At 39.8% G+C, this 20937-nt stretch overlaps 1 protein-coding gene across 1 annotated transcript; it reads right to left on the reverse strand.

Annotated features, from left to right (window-relative positions):
• Positions 1-2608: 2608 nt before the first annotated feature.
• LOC149843615 (Ubiquitin-like superfamily protein) lies at positions 2609-15488 on the reverse strand. Its single transcript, XM_089999965.1, has 3 exons — positions 14780-15488; positions 3283-3823; positions 2609-3013 (listed from the first exon to the last, which is right to left on the reverse strand). The coding sequence occupies exons 1-3, from the start codon at positions 15409-15411 to the stop codon at positions 2864-2866; spliced, it is 1323 nt and encodes a 440-aa protein (XP_089856091.1). The 5' UTR covers positions 15412-15488; the 3' UTR covers positions 2609-2863.
• Positions 15489-20937: the final 5449 nt, after the last annotated feature.

A 20937-nucleotide genomic window follows, 5' to 3' on the forward strand; every position in this document is an offset into this window, starting at 1 on the left:
ACTCCATCATCCGCATAATCTTTAGAAAGCATATTCATTCGACCAGACTATTAGTACAAGAATGGTGCCAAGCATTTTTAATAATGCAGTGACCATTTTTTTCTTATGAGAATCTGTGGGTTTGCATACAAGAATTGAGAGTTGTGACTTTTCTCCATGTAAAAATTCATAACATCAACAAATTTTCTTGGAGGCAGTTTTCCTTGTTCATCCAATAAAACTAAGGTATGCTTAAAAAAAGCCAACTGTTCAACCACCTTTTCAAATTGATTCGTTTGACTTTAACTTGCAATATACAGTACCATATCCCTTTTCCTAAATAGGATTTGAAGATGAATTGAAAAAGCAACGTTGGGGAATTTAGCAAGCTTTATTTAAATGTAAAACTTCATTAAGTTGTAAGACATAACTCACTTTATTTGATAAATATATGCACTTAATCTAATAGTTGAATCAAACCAAACTCGAAAAGGGATATCTATTGGTATGATAGAGGTTATTATTGTAATAGCCAGACCCGGGTTGGTGGTTACGGCGGATTTGGGAGGATGGTGGAACCCCATGTTGCCCAGCATCGATTCCCCCCTGGGATCATACTCCTAGGCAGGTTCCACATCATAAAAAGAAAAGAAAAACGTGGTTATTGTATTAGAAAGAAAGAACAGAGATGAGTCTGGAATTTGATTTCAAATTTTCTAAAATTCTTGACTATTTCATTTTATTTTTTTAGCTTTTAAATAGCAGATCTGGGCTCGACAAACACCTTATTCATCCAACTGAAACCCTAAATGTGATTAGGCTGCATCAAATTATGTAGAATATAGTAATCACAAAAATTCATCCTGAATCTATGGCTATCAACGGGTTGGATCAGTCAGGTTTAGTACTTTCATTTTCATTGATGTTCAGGTTCGGTTAATTATTGGGATGAAAAAATCCATACCCAAAAAAATATTCTTTCCAAATTCTCAAAATAGGTTTTACCTCAACAACAGGTCAGATTGAAAGTCAGTTTTGTTGAATTCGAGTGGGAAGCGTACATTAGCAAATTCCTGAATCAGTATGGGAAGTGGAGAAATGGACTTACTGTTTGGGACCAGAAGGGTTGGCTCCTATGCATTTGGTTGGATCGTGGGATTATTCACAGCAGGAGATCGGAAGCGGATGTGGTGGCAACGGATGCTAGGTAGGAGTTTAGAGAATAAAAATTATTATAGAGATGTACAGGAAAGATGTGGCCCAAGTGTTTAATAGGGCAATGGAAAGATGTGGCCCAAATGCCAGGCAGTAGAATGGATAGGGACGTATATGATTTTTTCATGGGCTCTCCACTGTTAAATGTGCTTGGATTCCCAAAGAGTGTAGTCATCTTCCAAAGACTTCAATAAAGCTAGAAATCCTGAACTGAGACAGCGTCTGGCGGCTGATTGGTTTTCTTCGGCAAATATGATTTCATTCTAATGCAATACTTGTAACCTGGTAGGGCTCGGACTAACACCAGCTTACTTGTCCAAAGATCACCATCATGAAGGCAGATTGACATAATGGGATTTTATATTCTTCTGGTACACAGAACGTGAGGTTTTTCAACACAATATACCTCAGATTTAACCCTGTTGAGTGTTGACAGGCCTACCTGAATCCAACATATTTACATTCGTAATGCCCTTAAAAAGCACACGAGTTTTCAAATTTCTACTGCTGCTATATATAGTGATATAGTGAGGAGTAAGTGCCTCCCAAAGTTAGGAGCCTACTATGTGCCAACGGGTTTTTAAGGTGTTTTGCAAATTAGACCCCACAAATGTGTTAAGCATTGTCAATTTGCTAGAAAATGATATTTGGATTGTGTTTTTTGGATGAAAAACATGAATTTTTCAGTTTGAATATTTATGAAAATTATAGACTGTCTATTTTCAAACCTTATAAAAGCCAAATCATGTAGGGAACATCTTATATATATATATATATATATATATATATATATATATATATGTGTGTGTGTGTGTGTGTGTGTGTGTGTGTGTGTGTGTGTGTGTGTGTCATATATGGCACAATGCTAAATGAAACATTTTATTAGATTTTCAATGTTTTTTCCAAATTCTAGCAATACACAGCATGATTGATTTACTAGAAATCTGCACTTAGATCATGCATTTTGAATGAAAAAATGGTATTTACAGCCTCAAAATTTTATAAAAATTGTACACCGTTGATTTTTAAACCTTATAAAAAACCTATCCACGCATCAGAATCAAATCCTTCAAGAACTGATTCCTATAAAAACAAGCATATAGATTACATTATATATATATATATAGAGAGAGAGAGAGAGAGATGCTTATTTACATTAACTGAATGTTAACTGCAATGAAATGGACACAATACTCTTAAACGCAAAGCAATTCTTAAAAATACATCAAAATTTCACATTAGAATGAATTTTCTTTTTAAAAAGAAACAAAAAAGTCAAAACACTATAAAAATATTAATTATACTTTTTCAATTTGATCTTGAAAAGTAAAAAACAACTGTTTTGACCCAAAAAATAATTATGTATTGCTTTTAAAGGTGTTTTGATCATTTCAATCACTTGAATGCAGGTATGTTGGTATAATTAATTAATATTAGATAAACCCATATATTAAGCAAATGTGACACTATGTATAAAAGTACATTTCCGTGATCATAGCCCTAGGAGCACATTCCGAGATACAAAAGTCCTTCATGCAACATAAACAAATTTATAGCTGGGATGGTCCAAGATATTATCCAGTGGAAGTTAAACGACCATGTTTGCTTCTCAATCTAGTAAATGGTAGATATTAGTACATATTTCAGACAAGGCTACTTACCGCATCAATCATTTGGTTTTGGCAAGATGCTTCTTTGGAATCATGTCTATAGGTGTTGTTTTGAGCAGAAAGAGCCTCTCAGCACGCTGCTCTAGAGTGCCCCCACATTTTAAGCCTCTTACTTGCAGCTCAGATTTTAATCTCTCCATGCCAAGGACCTGTGCCAACAAATGATCAAAGTCAGCGATAGAAACAAAATTGAGATTTTAAATCACACCAGAAAAATTCTGCAGTAGCGCTCCCACATTTGGGAGACCACAGCAAATGGGAAGGTTTTTTTATAAATGGGCTCCTGCTCTAATCTTAAAACACAAGGCATTCCACTTTTTGTGGAGAAACCACATCCGCTGGATTAAATGCATCTAAATATTGGAAATAGTAAAACAGCCAACCATGAAAAACAGCAGGGAATGCTGGAGAAACCTACCTCCATGTCTTTCGATGTCTGAAAATCGTCAAAATTGAGCACTCCAGAATCAGACACACTTTCCCCAACATCTTCCTTCACCGCAATATCAGTGCTTGTGGTTTCCATTTTTTCAGGTGCACATTCAAGTTCACTATCCACAGGTTTAAGGTTAGATGAAGCTGGTGTAACAGGAATGACATTTCCATTGCCAGAAGTTTCAAGAGATCCTCCACCTCCGAGGTCTTTAGTTGTCACCATTAAAGATTCACACTCAACAGAATCAATGGTGACAACAGAGCCATCCGTTCTCTGATCAGTATGTCCAAATGAATCAGGCAAGCCATTTTTTGCTGAGTCACAATCAGAAGAAATTCCTTCAGTACCGGGACTACTAGAACCGCTTGTACCCTCTGTTCCTAATCCAGAAGCCCCAGAAAGGGAACTGGGACTTTCATGGCCATCTTGCTCAGCAGCTCCAATTTGATCAGGATTCCCTTCATTGAGAACAACAGACTTCTGGTCAGCACCTTCATCATCATCCTCATCTTCTTCCAGGACCCTGTGGTTGCCAAATATTTATCAGCACGATATGCAAGACAGGATCAACATTATGATACGCATTTCCAAAACTAGGCTTTCTAACAAATAGAGAATTGATTATCCAATGACCAACAGATGCATCGAAGCAACAAAAGATGCAGCAAATACTACCTACAAAACATATAAGGACACAACACACCCAAAAGTCTAGACACTATAAGAATTGCTGCCTTCCTGAGAACTTAACTAAATTGTGGTAATGGAAAAGTACCCAGTTCAGGTTTCGAAAATGTTTATTCTAAATACAAGACGAGAGAGAGAGAGAGAGAGAGAGAGAGAGAGAGAGAGAGAGAGAGAGAGAGAGAGAGAGAGAGAGAGAGAGAGATGATGGTCTTTTGTGTAAGAAAGCGAACTCTTTACAGTGGAAGTAGAAATGATGGTAGATTACTAAAATGAAAAATGGAAAGCCTCTATGATGCCTTGTCAATTGTGAAGAATGAACGAAGATCATGGTTTCACACAAGGCCATGTTGAAAAAATTCATTAGTCAGGTTTCAAAAACTTCTAAAGCCCTTGTTTACTTCCAGAAACTCTTGAAAACAAAAGGAAAATGTGGAGACATGCCAAATTCCGCTTCCCCATTTCTACACATATCACAACATCAATTTGTCATAAAATAGGCAGTAACCAGGATATCCTTGGGCATAACTAGGGATGTAAATGGTTTGAATTCAGGTCGGATGTGACCAATACCAGATCTGACTAATTGGATGTTGCCTAAAAGGACTTGGAATTGGAATCAGACTCTGATGGTGAAGAGTTCAATCAAATCTGCCTTTTACATGTAACAGGATTCAAATATCCGTTAAATTCAGATATCTGTAAGATTTGGTAGCAAAATATCAAAACCATATCCACATCCAATTATAACTGGATATTGACTAAACGAAGTCAGATTTGGTCGGATATTGGAAAATCCAAACCGTTGACATCCCTAGGCATAACTAAAATTCTATGAGCCACATATAGAATATCAGCTATGTAACACGGACTCTTCTAACAGGGAACTGCATCCGCATTGAACCAGCACCCCATGCGGGTGCAGCACTTGGACACCGCTTCCTTTGTGTCACGTGAAGTCAACCACATTGAGGTCCATTTCTGTCCAAAAGTAGATTTAGTTAACCCTAACCAAGTCCAGATTTATCTATATTATATATATACATAAATTTACACACACACACATATATATGCACCTCTGCAACAGTGGTGTTATTTTTTATTGATGAGGAATAGCAATTGTAGATTATTAATTTGATTTATTGCATGAATTTATGCATGATGAATTGATGATATTGTAATTGTTTTTATTTCATTAGTGTTAACTTAAAACTATTAAAAATTATATATATATACCCTCCCCGCAACCCCACACCCAAGTTTTTTTAAAGTGCCGCAGCCGTGTCCACATCCGGACCCGCACCTATGTGACATAGAATATCATAGATTCCTATATATCTCAGACTCTGTCATATGGGTGCGGGTGCGGGTGCGGTGCGAGGGTGCGGCACTTTCAAAAAACTTGGGTACGGGGTGAGGCAATATATATATATATATACATATATATATATAATCCAAAAGTTGGACATAAATGACCCTGGGTACATTGACCGCACCCGCATCACGTCGGGTCGACGCGGGTGCGGCACCCAGTTGGCCGAATCCCTGTGACATAGCTCATACTACATAAATGCTACACCTCTTATAGATAAATATAGCTACATTTCAACGCCCAAAAGCTATATTTTTCTTTTAAATAGAAAAAATACAAAAAAATTTCTCATAACACGAGTGAATCACTTATAAACCTTTTAATGGACATTGCATATGTCCCAACCGTAGTCACCTGTATCGTTAAAGGTAATTTCTCGACAAGGGTATTCCTCGGAGAGATTTTCAAAAGTTGATAAATCTCGGGAATATCTCGAGAGTTTAAAAATTGAAAAATATAAATAACAACAAAAAAACTAAGAAAATAATAAGTTTTGCATTATTTTTCTTTCAAAAATATAAAGAAACATGTTTTAAAATATAAAAAAACAAAAAATAGGAAATGCAAACTAAAAAAATAAGAGTTTTCCCAAAAAACATCATGATATTATCGTGATAATTGTGATATTTTGTCTTCTAGCAATATTTTGAAAATATTGCGAGATGTTACCTTCAATATCAACTACCTTAAAATATTGATATTCTCGCGATATTTTCAAAATATGCCCATATCGGTGATAGTGGTTCCAACCAATAAATCATAGGGAAAAAATATATGATTTGGCCCGATATTGCTTGTCAAGGTGTGAACTGATCCCCAAAAGTTTGTTTTATGACTTTTATACTTCATGCAAGCAATTTTGGGGGGGCAATTTTTAGCCCCCAAAAGTCATTTGACCCCTTTTTTGCATGTTTTCCCTCCTTAAACCCCTTTTCTAAGCCTATGCATCCTATTTTGAGACAAAATTCACCCTAAAAATTGGGGCTTTTGTTAGATCCAAGCCCTAGAAGTGTGGTTTGCCTTAAATCTCACCCATTTGCATCCTACCCAACCCTTTTTTGGCTTCTAACCCTAAAAATCAAACCCCAAATCCCCTCTTTTACCTTAAAACCCCTCATTTCAATAGTACACTTGTTTTTGAGCTTCCAGCTCTCAAAACTGAGTCATAGTGGTTACAGTAAAAAACTAATTTCCACACATACATTTTTTTAACTTTTAAAGTAGGGGTTTGATTTGTGTGAGATTGAAGTTGGAAGAGGGTTTCAAGCATCAAAACCAAAGGTAAGCTCATTTCTTTTGATTTTTTTTATTTAACCCTTTTTCTATTCTTAAATGTGCTGTTGATGTTAGTTTTTTTCTTTTTTCATCTTAAATAACCTATTTTTGTATTATTAAATATCAAAATCGTAAGCTAAAGGTCCAATGGACGGTGGAGGTTGCGGCTCAAATGATCAAGCATGAAAATATTGCAAATCTATGGATTTAGGGACCCCTTTAAAAAAGGTAGTAATGTGTAACTTTTGTGGTTTTGTAATGCATGGTGGATTTTATAGATTTAAATGTCACATCGTAAGGCATCACAACTCCATGATATGGTTATATACTCACTGTATTCCCTCTGATGTTCGATTTAAGCTTCTTACGAAACTCAAAGAGGATGATAACCAAAAGGCACGAGTCCATGCAACATTTGTTGGAGAAAATTTGCTAGAAGTTGTTCCTGATTCATAAGATAAAGATAAACCACCATTATCTCAAGATAGTGATGGCTTATATTGCAGCAACTGAAGAAATTCATTGAGCTAATATATATATATATATATATATATATATATATATATATATATATATACATAAAAAGCTTAAATCGAACCCTCGTGAGGTGCAGTTCAACATCAAGTTGGTGTCGAGTACTGTGCCAATTTCTAAGGCTCCATATTGGATGGCGTCAGCCGAGCTCGAAGAGCTCAAGAAGCAGTTGCAGGAGTTGATGGATCAAGAATTCATCCACCCCAACGTCTTGCCCTGGGGAGCTCCTGTCTTGTTCGTGAAAAAGAAGGATGGATCATTGCGGTTGTGCATCGATTATCGGATGCTCAACCAGGCAACAGTAAAGAATAACTACCCGTTGCCACGCATCGAGAATCCGTTCAACCAGTTGCAGAGGGCCAAGATCTTCTCAAAGATCGACTTTAGATCTGGGTACCATCAGCTCAGAATTAAGGGAGATGATATCTCCAAGACGGCCTTCCGGACCAGGTATGGGCATTACGAATTTACGACCATGCCCTTGGGACTCACTAACGCTCCTGCAACGTTCATGGATCTCATGAATAGGGTGTTCAAACCCTTCTAGGACACCTTCGTGATCGTGTTCATCGACGACATCCTGGTGTATTCAAACAACTGAGAGCAACATCGTGAGCACTTGAGAGTTATTCTCGAAACCTTGCGAAAGGAGCGTTTGTTCGCTAAGTACTCTAAGTGCGAGTTTTGGCTCGAGGATATCATGTTTTTGGGACATGTTATCTCCAAGGAAGGTGTGTCTGTGGATCTAGCGAAGGTAGAGGTTGTACTCAGTTGGCAGCAACCGAGAAATGTTCGTGACATCCAGAGTTTTCTTGGATTAGCTGGGTATTATCGAAGATTTATCCAGGACTTTTCTAAGATCTCTCTACCCATGACGAAGCTCCTGAAGAAAGAAACTAAGTTCGTGTGAAACGACAAGTGCGAGAGCAATTTTCAGATGTTGAAGGAACGTCTTACGATTGCTCCTATTCTGGCCTTACCTTCGGGTCAAGGCGGCTTCGTAATTACCACCGATGCTTCCGGGACAAGCTTGGGTTGCATCTTAATGTAGAATGATAGAGTGATCGCCTATGCATCGCGCCAACTTAAAATACATGAGAAGAATTATCCGACTCATGATTTGGAGTTAGCAACGATGGTCTTCGCATTGAAGATATGGCGACACTATTTGTACGGGAAGGGGTTTGAGGCTTTTATAGATCACAAGAGCCTAAAATTTTTATTCTCGCAGAAGGAGTTGAATATGAGGCAGCGGCGTTGGCTGGAATTCCTTAAGGATTACGACTTTACCTTATTCTACTACCCAGGAAAAGTGAACATCGTGGCTGACGCTCTGAGCCGCAAGTCTCCCAGCGTTTTCGTTAACTTGTTATTCGTTGGGTGAAAGTTGATCGAGGATCTGATATCGTGGGAACCATTTGCGGTCACTCAAGATTCGATCAGTCTTTCCAGCATGGTAGCTCAACCTGAGCTATTGTCAAAGATCTTTGTCATTCAGAAGATCGATGCGCAATACGAAAAGTTGAAGGCTCAAGCGCAGCGGGCTGATACCTCCTTCCGTCTGAGTGAGGAAGGAAGTGTATGGCATAAGGATCGTCTTTGGGTGCCAAAAGATCCTATTTTTAGAGATGAGATTCTCGCAGAAGCCCATAAGTCCAAGTACACGATTCACCCGGGCGGCACGAAGATGTTCAAAGATTTGCAGTGCAGGTATTGGTGGAGCGGAATGAAGCGAGACGTAGCCGAGTATATTTCAAAGTGCTTAACTTGTGAGCAGGTTAAGATCAAGCACCAGCGACCAGGCGGAATGATGTAGCAGATGAAGATTTCATAATGGAAGTGGGAGGATATCACGATGGACTTCATCGTCGGTTTGCCGAGGACGCGGAGGAAACACAATGCGATTTGGGTGATCGTGGATCGACTCACTAAATCGGCACATTTCCTCCCTATACGGCTCAATCAGTCATTAGATAGCTTGGCAGACCTCTATGTTAGAGAGATTGTGAGATTGCACGGTGTTCCTGTGTCAATCATCTCCGATCGTGACCCGAGGTTCACCTTCAGGTTTTGAGGGCAGTTGTAGCTGGCCTTGGGCAAGAAAGTGACAAAACTGAAATTCAGCACTGCCTTCCACCTTCAAACCGACGGACAGTCAGAACGCACGATTCAGACTTTGGAGGACATGCTGCGATCTTGCATGATGGACTGGAAGGGAGAATGGGACTCTCATACCAGATTGGCAAAATTTGCGTACAATAACAGTTATCATGCGAGCATCGGTATGGCCCTATATGAAGCCTTGTACAGAAAGCCTTGTCGATCACCTGTCTACTGGGACGAGGTTGGTGAACGGACGCAGGGTTCACCAATAGTGCTACAACACTATACTCAGCAAGTGCAGATGATCAGGAAACGTCTGCGTACTGCGCAAAGTCAGCAGAAGTGTTATGTTGATCGTCGACGTAGAGAGCTCGTGTTCTCAACGGGAGATATGATTTTTGTTAAGGTATCTCCTACTAAGAGCGTTTTTGGGTTCGGGAAGAAGGGAAAGTTGAGTCCCCCATTCGTCGAACCTTTTGAGATCCTTGATCGGATCGGTGAGACGGCTTACCGTGTTGCGTTGCCTCCTCAGTACGCTCAGATCCACAACGTCTTCCACGTATCTATGTTGAGAAGATACGTTCACGACCCATCGCACATCATTCATTACGATGATGTGGACATCCAAAAAGACTTGGCATTCGAGGAAAGACCTATGGCAGTCGTTGATCGTCGAGACCAAGTACTCAGATCGAAAACGATTTCTCTTGTAAAAGTATGTTGGCAACACCATGGAACAAATGAACGTACATGGGAGCCTGAGTCTGATATCAGGGAAAAATACCCTGACTTGTATTTTGACCAATATATGTAATAGAAATTTCGCAGACGAAATTATTTTTAAGGAGGGTAGGATGTAAAACTCAAAAAAAAAAATTAAATGACTTTGGATTCGGGTCGGATCCGGACCTTGACCCGAACCGGACCTAACTCAAGCACCGCCTCCCTCGATGTCTCTTAAAGACAGAGGCAAAGGGGGGGGGGGGGGGGGGGAGGTTCTCGAAACCTCCCTTTCCCCTCTTTGCTCTCTCGTCTCTTCTCTCTCACCCTCACGATCCCTCGACTCTCTCCCTCACCGACTCTCTCTCGTCGCTCTCTGCACTCTCCGCCCCCCCCGATTCTCTCTCGCCTCCTCCCTGCATCTCTCTCGGCTCTCCTACTCTAGGGAGCAAAGCAGGCGACCGTCGACGAACCACCGCCACCGGGGACTCCCTCCGATGTAGCCGCCGGCAACCACCAGGTACGGCTTCTCTCTTTTTCTCCTGTTTCCTCTCCTCTCCCCCTCTCTTCCTTCTTGTTTGGCTCGTCGACAGGGGGCTCCGCTCCCCTTGTCCCTCTTGTTTTGCCGGCAGGGGGTCTCTCTCTCCCTTGCCATTGTCCTTGGTTGGTCGACAGGGGGTCAAAGCCCCCTGCCGTCACCTCTGGTTGACAGGGGGGCTCCGCTCCCTGTTCCTCTAAGAAACCGATAGGGGCCTTTGGCCCCTGTCTCATTTCCTTGTTAAGCAAACCGATAGGGGCCTTTGGATCCGACCCGGACCCGACCCAGACCTTGACCCGATGCCCCCTGCCTCCTCTCCCAAAAGCCGCAGGGGGGCTGTTGGCCCTTGTGCCTCTCTCTCTGCTCATTTTCCTGGCAGGGGCCATTGGCCCCTGCCCTTTGTAACTTTCCAGCAGGGGCCATCGGCCCTTTCCCTTTGTACCTTTTCGATAGGGGCCGATGACCCCCTTCCCTTTTTAAATTTCCAGTAGGGGCCGAAGGCCACTGCCTTTTTAAATAACCAGCGGGGGCCGATGGCCCCTGCACTTGATCTTTTGGCGGCAAGAGTCGTTCGGCCCTACCCCAGTCCTATGCATCGAAGAAGTTGAGCCTTCTCCTTGTTTTTGCTTTTGTCTTGGTTGTGTGTTAATATCGCATATTTGCAGTTACGACGGATTTTGCTCGCGCTCCGCGACCCGAGCCGTCAATCATTTACACTCGTAGACGCCAGCAAGCTTGCAACTCTCTGAGGTAGGGGAAGATTGCACGGAGGACTTGGATAATTGAATTAAGTTTAATTCAACTAAAAACGACCATGAAATATATATATATATATATGTATGTATAAATATATATATATATATAAATATATTTATACGAGTATGCACTCAACTCAAGGATGCGGTTTCACGATCCTTGTCCTTTACTTTCTGTCATGTCTTTACTTGCCGTCGCGCATTGCGTCGAGGCCTTTCGTTGCACTCCTGCTTACAGTCTTTATTTGCCCGTCGAGCATTGCGTCGAAGCCTTTCGTTGCACTCTTGCTTACAATCTTTACTTTGTCATTGCGCTTTGCGCCCAGGCTCTTGCTTTTGCATATGTGTTGTTACTGCCTTGCTATTGCAGATGACGTTCAGGTTTTCGCTCATTGCATATGCTTTAGAAGCATCCTCGTGGAGGATGCAAGAGGCATTTACTGCTCTCCATCTTGCGACAAGAGTTGAGTCAGGAGCTTAGTGATTCATCATCGTCGAAGAAGAGGGATCCTTAGCAGGGATTCGAGTTCTTCGAGTACGCAGTTCTGCAGACGATTTGGGGTTCGAGCGAACTTCTTAGCGGGGGTTCTGTTGAGAAACCTGTATCCTGTCTATCGAGGCCGGTATCAAGTCATGCGAAGCATGTAGATACCCCGATAGAGGATGAGATTCTAGAAAATCGCATGCCAAATGTTGACACAAGTTGCTAGCGGTTTCAAAAGATAAAGAATGTCAAAAGTAAAGTTTGATAAACATTACATCTTTGTGAAACACTCTTGTTGAGGCTTCTATTGAGGAGCTATACCCCCTTTATCCTAGAGTGCTTGTAGTTGTGCACTACACGCTAGTACTGCGATGATCGGATAAGACGGTTGTGCGACCTCGAATAGTGCTAAATGCACAATGTTGTAATCACTTAAATGGGGACTGATTTGCCTTCACATGCAAAATGCTCGAGTGGTTTAAAGACCACAACATAGAACGAGTCGCTAGTTAAGCAACCCCTAGCGCACACATTCGCTTCTTGTTATCTATCAAGGAAGAAGACATAGCGGTACAAAACTCCAATTGACAGATTGTTAACAACCACCCCACGGGCAATGATCCGTCCGGCCTCCCCAGTCATTGGAGTTAGGGAAAATGGGTTACACTAGCTAGCTCAACACTTCTGCAGAAGTTGGATGCATCTGTGGCAATGTTTACCTGCCTTTGGGGAATCCTCTCTTGGCTAAAGTCGTCCATTTAGGAGCGGACTCAACTAGCTATTCGGGTTATTGAAAATTCATAGAATAACAAACGCCCGAACTAGTCTCAGTTGTTTCTACGTTTTGCCTGCGCGTACCCACAGGCCAGTAATATCGAAACATAAAGTCTATTCACACTGGTTGTTGAGTCGTGAGACTTGTTGTGTGGTAGTTCACAGCTTACGATCAAATGAATCGTCTTGCTATGTTTTGACAGTTGCACTACTTACGTGCTTGCACTACCTACTCGCTTGCACTACTTACCAGTTTGCACTGTTTACCTATTTAACTGCATATCTGCTTTAAACTGCTTAGCATACTGAATTAAATGTACATAATTCAGCTTCTTATAGTCTCTTTTGTGCACCTACTATTTTTCGCGAAACTAACCCATTCTATGGGGTACAAGTGATGTTTAGGTACACCACGGGCGATGGGGCGATGGCAAGATGGCTTCAAGACTTTTTTCTTCCTGCTCTTAGCTCGCGTCCTGAACGTTTTGGGTTTTGTAACGGATTTTCTTTGGGATATCCGAATTTTGTATTATTTGGAAACTTTTTTTAATGGATGTGGCTTTTTCAAGTGTCTTGCAAGTAGCATGGTTTGTGCGTTTTGGTTCTTTTAGCTAACGCGCCCAAAGTTGTCAACTTGTCTTTCTGAATTTAACAAAAGAATAGTCTTCCGCTGATTTCATAAATAAACTCTGAAGGAAAGAGATATTTCTAGTCTCTTGCCTGTTTTCTGAAAAGGTGAAATTTGGGGCGTTACAATAAACCTCACTTAGGGTTTGCTTTTTAGATTATGAAATGGAACTTAATTTTAGAATTTAGCTAAAGTAGCATAGCTCTCTCTACTATATCTACTACTCCCTCTCATTTCCCTAATGATTCGCCACCCTCCATTGGAATTCAAGGGCCTTCTCACAAGAATCTGAAAACCTTTGAGCTTGTGAGAAGATTCTCAAGATTTGTGAGCTCCCTAGAGACGTGAGGGGAGGTTGTTGAACTCTTTGAGGAAGCCCCATAGCCACCAAGTATGCTCCTCCCCTTATGCGCCTCTCTATTTGTTTCTATTGCTCTCATTGTGAGGATTTTTCCTATAATCGACTGCTATGGGTAAGGCTGAGCATTAGATGCTCTAGACAACTGACTTGGGGTAATTGGGCAGTCTCCTAATAGGGGTTGGTCCCCTCCCCAAGTTCATAAGGTAGCTGATTTTCCCTCGCTAGCCGACAACTCTTGAGTTGGTTGGGCACACACCATTTCTTTTGGCAATTGATGTATGAGGATGCCCAATGCCTAATCTCTCAGACCCAAAGTCAATATCTCCCTCCTTCATTTATCTAGAGCAAAGTAAGTAAAACTGGACGTGAACTCCAAGGTAGAACAAAGCTACAGTTTACAAGGTGTTTGCTATGAGGACTTAGCCAAATTTTGGCTTCTTACGGTTTGTAAGCAGAAGGCCCACTTGGGAGGAGTGCCCCGCACAATCTACCCATGTGTATTGGGTGTGCTGTTAGGGATTGCTAGACATCATATCCCTCCACCAAAAAACCCCGTGCACCATCTAGAGAATCGTACTTGGTGAGGCACAATAGGAGCCCCAAATCAGCCTACCGTACAACTGCACTCACAGTCTACTCTGGAGCCTACATGGCCATGCCCTCCAGCACAATTGACTCGTGTGCTTGGACTGAGATTTGGTGGACATCATCTCTACATATAGGGATCTTGAAAAGTTTCATGCACCACCCCCAAATTCCTCCTGTGCACAGCGCTACAGAGGCTCCAAGTTGGGCCAGAGCACTGTCTTGGCCCTGTCTTGGCTTGCCGCAACCAAGGGGTGCATCTACCGCCACCGCACGCACTCCAATGCTGCTGCCGGCCCTAGCTCTGAGCAGCAACCTCTCCAACGAGACATAGAGGTCTCGGAGGGTCCAACACGTTATGTCTGATCCAAAGACGGGTCATTAGACTCTGTGGCCACCAATTGCATATTACACATAATATGCAGAATTCAATTCCGCAAATACCACAACCACCAAAAAAACGATATCGGTGGCAAATACTGGAAAAAGAACAAGCACAAATCTGACACTGATAATAACAAACATATATTGGAATAAAAAACAAAGAGGGTAGGAAATAAATGCAACACATAGTGACTCCCTTGATAAGTAGGCAGAATATGATAAGGTTTCTGTCTAAATAAGGGATACGAGATTAATAAATCGATAAGATCTTGCTAGCCTTACCACAGCTTCAAACGCTTTGATCCCTGGGCTTCATCATGCAAACCCTTTCGCTGCCCCTTCCCACGGAGACTGCCGATCGACTCTTGAACCGCAGCCCGCACTTCCTCGATCGACTTGGAGTTTTCCTCCCTGTACTTCTCCAGATACTTCTCAGCCTTGTCGCCGATGGGCCTCTTCTTGTCCTTCTTCGACTGTTTCTTCAAGAATTCCGCCGCTATCTTCTCGAGCTTCCGTTCCTCCGCTTCGGCCTTCCACTCCTCCAATCTCCGCTCGGCGTTCACGTGACGGAGCCTCCGCCCGCTCATATCCCTGCAGGCGTCAAAATTATTCGTCTTCTTCTGCCCGGCCTTTGTCGCCGCGCCTCGCAGGAGAGATCCGAATCCTCCCTTCCCCCCGCGGAGGCGTAAGAGGAGATTAACGGAAGGAAATAGCCCGGAACCGTCTGGTTTCAGCAGGAACTCATCCGTGATTTCTTTGATTCCGGTGACCAGGCGTTGTACCGATGGGGGAATTAGGGTTTTCTCGTGGATCCTTCGCTTCAAAGAGAGGCCGCTGATATCGGGACCGTCGATTTTGAGGCAGAGCGTACGGCCGTCCAAAACCCTCACGAGTACCTGAGCAGAGAACGCCATGACCGGAAAACCAATTTCTCCAATAACGAAAACCCTAGAATTTGGGATTGGAGCAGAGAGACAGAGAACGTAAAAAGCGTTTAAGATGGTCCCTTTATAATGTGAAAAAACTACCTGAAATACTCACTCTGACGTGTTTTTTCGTACGGATGTCAATGGATCGGATTTAAGTTAAATATCCAATCGAATCCAAAACCATTTGACTGTCTTTGATGGAGCAAATAACATTATGTTAATAATCAGATCCGATATCGAATCTTATCTCAAATAACATTTGACTGTCTTTAAACTTAAAAAAATGGCAAAATATATGTAATAAAGTTTTTGTGCATATATATATATATAGGCCTCCTTTATAGTTAGGTCTCGTTAGGCTCCTTCAAAATTTGTAGTTTTAAGAATTTTGTCTCACATTTAGCACCCTAGATGTGATCTATAGGTTTTGTTTAGTTTGAATTGGCTTTTGGAGTGATGGAATCTGACCGGGATACAGGTTTTTTCAGTGATCCAAAATCAATGGCCACGAGTTTTTTCTGGCTCATAAAAATATATTTTTTCATAAAAAAAAACATGATTCAAAAGTCAATTCTCACTAAGTCGAGCATGCTAAACACATCTAACGGTTCATATCTATCATAAAACACTTAAAACCTATGAGATAGAACGAGAAATGGGGCCTAATATGTTCATTTCTCATATATATATATATATATATATATATATATATATATAGAGAGAGAGAGAGAGAGAGAGAGAGAGAGATGAAAACAAATTGTAAATCTTATTGAATTGCATAGTTCAATAATAAGGAGAAAATAAAATGTTAAAAATCTTAAAAAATGTGACATGTGCTCGTAGCTAACTCATGTCTTTATGTGATAGATGAACACTCACGTTAAAATTTAAAAATTAAGTGATTATTGTTAGGTGGTTTAACTAGGATATCAAAAATAAATCTAATAAATCTAACATAAAATTTTGCTCCATCTAACCTGCTTGGTTTTATTCCCCATAATCAAAATCATAAAGATGGATCAAATCATTTACATAGATTAATTTTTTTTGGTTGTGGCAGCTTCATGAATTTTTTTTCTCATGGGGCAAAAACCTTGGGATGAAACTATATCTCTATGTTAGAAACTAGCATCCTTATTTTCCTTTATATGATTGAATATCTACTCGAGACTTAAGTTGAATGTACGTACAAAATGTATGAATTAAAATATATTTTATGTTGTCATGCATTAAAGACACTTAATCAAGATAAGATAAAAGAAATACTCGAGTCATATTTAATGTGAAGATGGACGAGACAAGCAAAGATTGAACTGCTGGATACAGCTAATATCAGTCAATCTGGTGTTGATGAGAAGTGTCACATAGCCTCCCGTTACCAACAACTCTGTAGGTCACTTATGCATGTTGTAGATTTGGCATCGAAAAGTGAAGAAGCCTATATATACATGAGAAAAATGTCAAGGGAGTTACTTGAAAATGTGCAGTTAATTCACCATCAGTCTGTTGCAGCTCATGAAGACCAGTCCAAGAAAATGTGAGCGAACAACGAAGATAAAAATCATGCTTCCCTTGACCCGCATGAGAAGTTGCGCCGAAGCATAAACATCATCTTCAATAAGTCAGGAGTCAACATTGTAGATTATGATGAAAAAAATCACCTAGCGAAGGATATCAAAAGAAAACCTGCTTATAATCGCAGTTGTCGGAGGACAAAGAGTACACTAGAATTGGTTGGCAAGAAAAGCTCTAAGAAACAACTAACCCTTAAGCAAAAGCAATCAAGCCATTCACATGAACATATATGTAATACATTATATTATTTTCTATGTAAATTATATTACGTGTAACTTATAAATATCTAACTTGTGTAATTTTTAAAATACAACAATACCCTACAGACGTGCACTACAACGTTGAAACCTTCAATCCTCCCAACCAGTTTAAGTGGACGATAACATCAGTTTTACAAGTCTTTTGGTATGTAATCAATGTTGGAAGGATGTTTGCATTTCTTGTAAAACTTAATGCAGTGTCTTATATTGTTATGTTTCATGGCAGACTCAGTTCAATTCGAAAGTGAGCTATGAAACACATGAATTGCGTGTAAATTCTGTTTAATAATCTATCCTTCACATGTATAAATTGTTGTAATATCTATCCTTCACATGTATAAATTATTGTCTCATATAGACTGCAAAGCTACAATTTTGATACCGTAGGCAAATCGTCGTTGTTGAGTGCTTATACCATTAGTAAAAATCATTGTCTTACCTAACCTTCACATATGCAAATCGTTAAACATATATTGTAGTTGAATCATAGAAATGATAGACACAAGTAATGCCTGTAAGAATGAGCTTGTAGCTGATACTTTTTCCTTATTTCATAATAAAGTAGAAAGCATGCTTGTCTCAATAGAAAATTTCTTCTTAGCAAGTTATGTTGCATGAAATTTTATGAATTTAATAACTGTAAATGTTGCACATATTTGTATACAGGACACTGAGCACAACATATAAATATAATGCTTCTTACGCAGATAGGGGAGTCTGACCATTCTACATTAAAATTTTTTAGGAAGCAAATGAATGGAGCAATCATGGGTGTCGCAACGGAAGTAGCCATGGGATATCAGTTTCAGTATTCTTGTTTAGACTCTGATTAGCTAGATTTATATTTCAATTATGAGATATCATTAATGACATTAATGCTTTAATTAATGAATTAATGTTTTTAGTACTTCTCTATTCTACCCTGTAATTTGATCGACACTTGGACTTGTCACTTTTGCTATAAGAAAAAAAAATTATCCAAAATTTTACATCCAAATTATTAGGGTGTTACAACTTTGGCATCAGAGCAGGACTGAAAAACATGAGAACATGACTCTTCCAGCGACCGCGATGACTCTGTAAGTATATAGTAATTGAATTAAATTTTTATTGCCTGAAGAAATTGATTTATTGTATGAAAATCGAGAACATAAATATATTGCTATGAACATCATTTGATATACATTGTGATCAAGATAAGTGAGAGATGTATGTTATTTTGTTGTTTGAGTAGATGGGTTGAGGAGCTAGGTGTGACGATCTCCTTGATTCACTAAACAACCTAACTAAGGTTGTGACACAACAAGCAACCACAATGCCAAGTCAGGTTGAATAACAAAGAATCTTTAAATAGTGAACTAGAATAAATATATAATCCGAGAAATTTTGCTATTCATGTTCTTTGGAAATAAAGATGAAGGTTTTGGATTAGAATCCCAATTGAATGATTATAAGTCTTAGCACTTAGATTTGATTAATGTAATTTTTCTTTTTCTTTATCGTATGCATGGATATCTAAGATTTGTCGGAGGTAGGATTCACTCATTCAAAATTGAATCCTGAAACCAACAATAAACTTTAGTTAAATCCTATCAGGAATACAGGGTCTGACGAATCTAAATTAGAGATGCAATAATACCGAACCTAATTGATGTCCTTAGGTCATGTCTAAAATCCTATTAGATAAATTTGGACAAAGATTTTGATATCCTAAATAGGGTTATATACACTATAAACAAGATACGAGATTTACGGTTAGATATTAGTTGCGACTATTAGTCAGTATCAACATATAGTATGATACCCTAGCCCAATCCTTGAAATGAATTGTGAGTTCAAAATTCTTTTTACGAGGATAAGATGAAAACCCCCATGAATTTTTTATACTTTGTAAAAACATTATTCAAAGAAAAAAAAAGGAGACAAGGTTATCTTATCAAAGTGTTACAACTATTGATAGATAAATATAGAGGCAATACAATAGGATTCTGACTCTAGACATTGCCCGAAAAGACTTTCGTAAAATAACATACAAGCAAAAAAAGAATTTAGGGATTAGAATGCTGGAGTGATACCCCAATCCTTTTGTTTAGTCCTTGTATCACGACAAAATTCTATTTTTAGAGGGAAAGGGTGTAAAATCTAAAAATTTTAGAAAATTTTCAGATAAATAAAATTATATTATTTTGTGAAATGAAATGACTGTCAAATCCGATGGAATTCCACTGAATTCAAGTTGGTTCACATGAATCCAATAAAGAAAGCTCGGATTTGGATTCAGATTCAGACTCTAGGGAGATCCGACCTGAGTCACGAAGGTATCTTGAGAAACTTGAATACTTTAAGACTCTGGTGCGAGATCCGAAGTATATTAAATGAAAGTTAATGTAAAGACAAGAAGAATCCAGAAAGTCCACGTGAAAATGATAAAATCCGCCGAATAGTAAAACATCAAGCGTAAGCTTATATAAATTAATTCTGCTAAAACAAGCAACAAGAGGTGAAGTGGTGTTATGGCAAGAGATATTGCCTAGTTGTGAGACAACCCCAATTTAAAACCCACAGTGCGCACACATGTGGTATGAAGGAAAATGTTTTTCCTTTTTACATAGAAATCGAAAATAGGCCCAGACAGGGTTAAGTATAATAAATTTTGCTTTATTTGTAATGAAAATGAATATAGCATAGTGGTGGGGTTTGTTGCCCCTTTGAAAGTAGACCACAGTTCAAAACCCTTTACGCACAAGGTCTTTTTGTAACAAACCACATACGTTTTTACCTTTTTGAAAAAGGTAAAAACATGGGGGCTAAAAGAATCCCTATCTTTTAGCCCTCCCTCCACCAAAAATGTGAGAGGAGTTGCTACTCCTCTCATTTTACCAAAAAAATAGGGGAATCCCACCAAAAAGTGAAGGAGGGGTACCAAAAATGAAAAAAATTAGTAGTTATATAAACTAATCTTCAAATAGAAAGAGGGTTAACATGAAAAGTGAAGAAAGTAGTGGAAATGGTGCATTTTAAGGGGGGTGATTTCACCTTTTCAAAAGGTTTTGAAAATCATCTAACTAGGTGGAGATAAAATAAGGAAAGCCTTGAAAAAAAATCATGAATCACGATTTTGGCTCTCTCTCTCTCTCTCGTCCCTACACTCCCATTGCCAGATGTGAGACCCTCACCTTCCATCGTTTTGACGTGGTGCTTCAATCAAAGAAGAAAGTTTGTCTCCGCTGGCTCGAATCTTCGAACAAGGTAAGGAGTATTGTTTTTGTATGCAAGTGTTAGCACAACTATGCTACAACACCATCAAGGTTGTTTGTGACCGCACCATCAACTTGTGCAGATGGTAGGGTTATGAGGCCACTCGTGTTTGGGCTGAGCCACCTATTAGCCTATATTGTGACACGTAGTGGTCCAGCCAATGGCTTTCACCATGATGGACGGTGAGGGAGTCGTGCGCAGCTGCTACACGCGTGCACCCGGCCTCATGCTAAGCTGCATATAAAAAAGAAAAAGAAAAAGAAAACATGTAACCACGAGCCAACACTTCAGGTGGGTTTCGATTGGTTACTTTATATGCATAGGCATGCACCCGCATGCCCGGTCACTTTGATGGAGTTAAGTATCCCGCAGTATGTGCATGTTGGTTTCAGTATTCTGTAATAAACACAGATCAAGA

This window comes from Nuphar pumila, chromosome 3 (assembly GCF_984573655.1).
Source record: "Nuphar pumila chromosome 3, dmNupPumi1.hap1.1, whole genome shotgun sequence".
NCBI classification, from domain to species: Eukaryota; Viridiplantae; Streptophyta; class Magnoliopsida; order Nymphaeales; family Nymphaeaceae; genus Nuphar; species Nuphar pumila.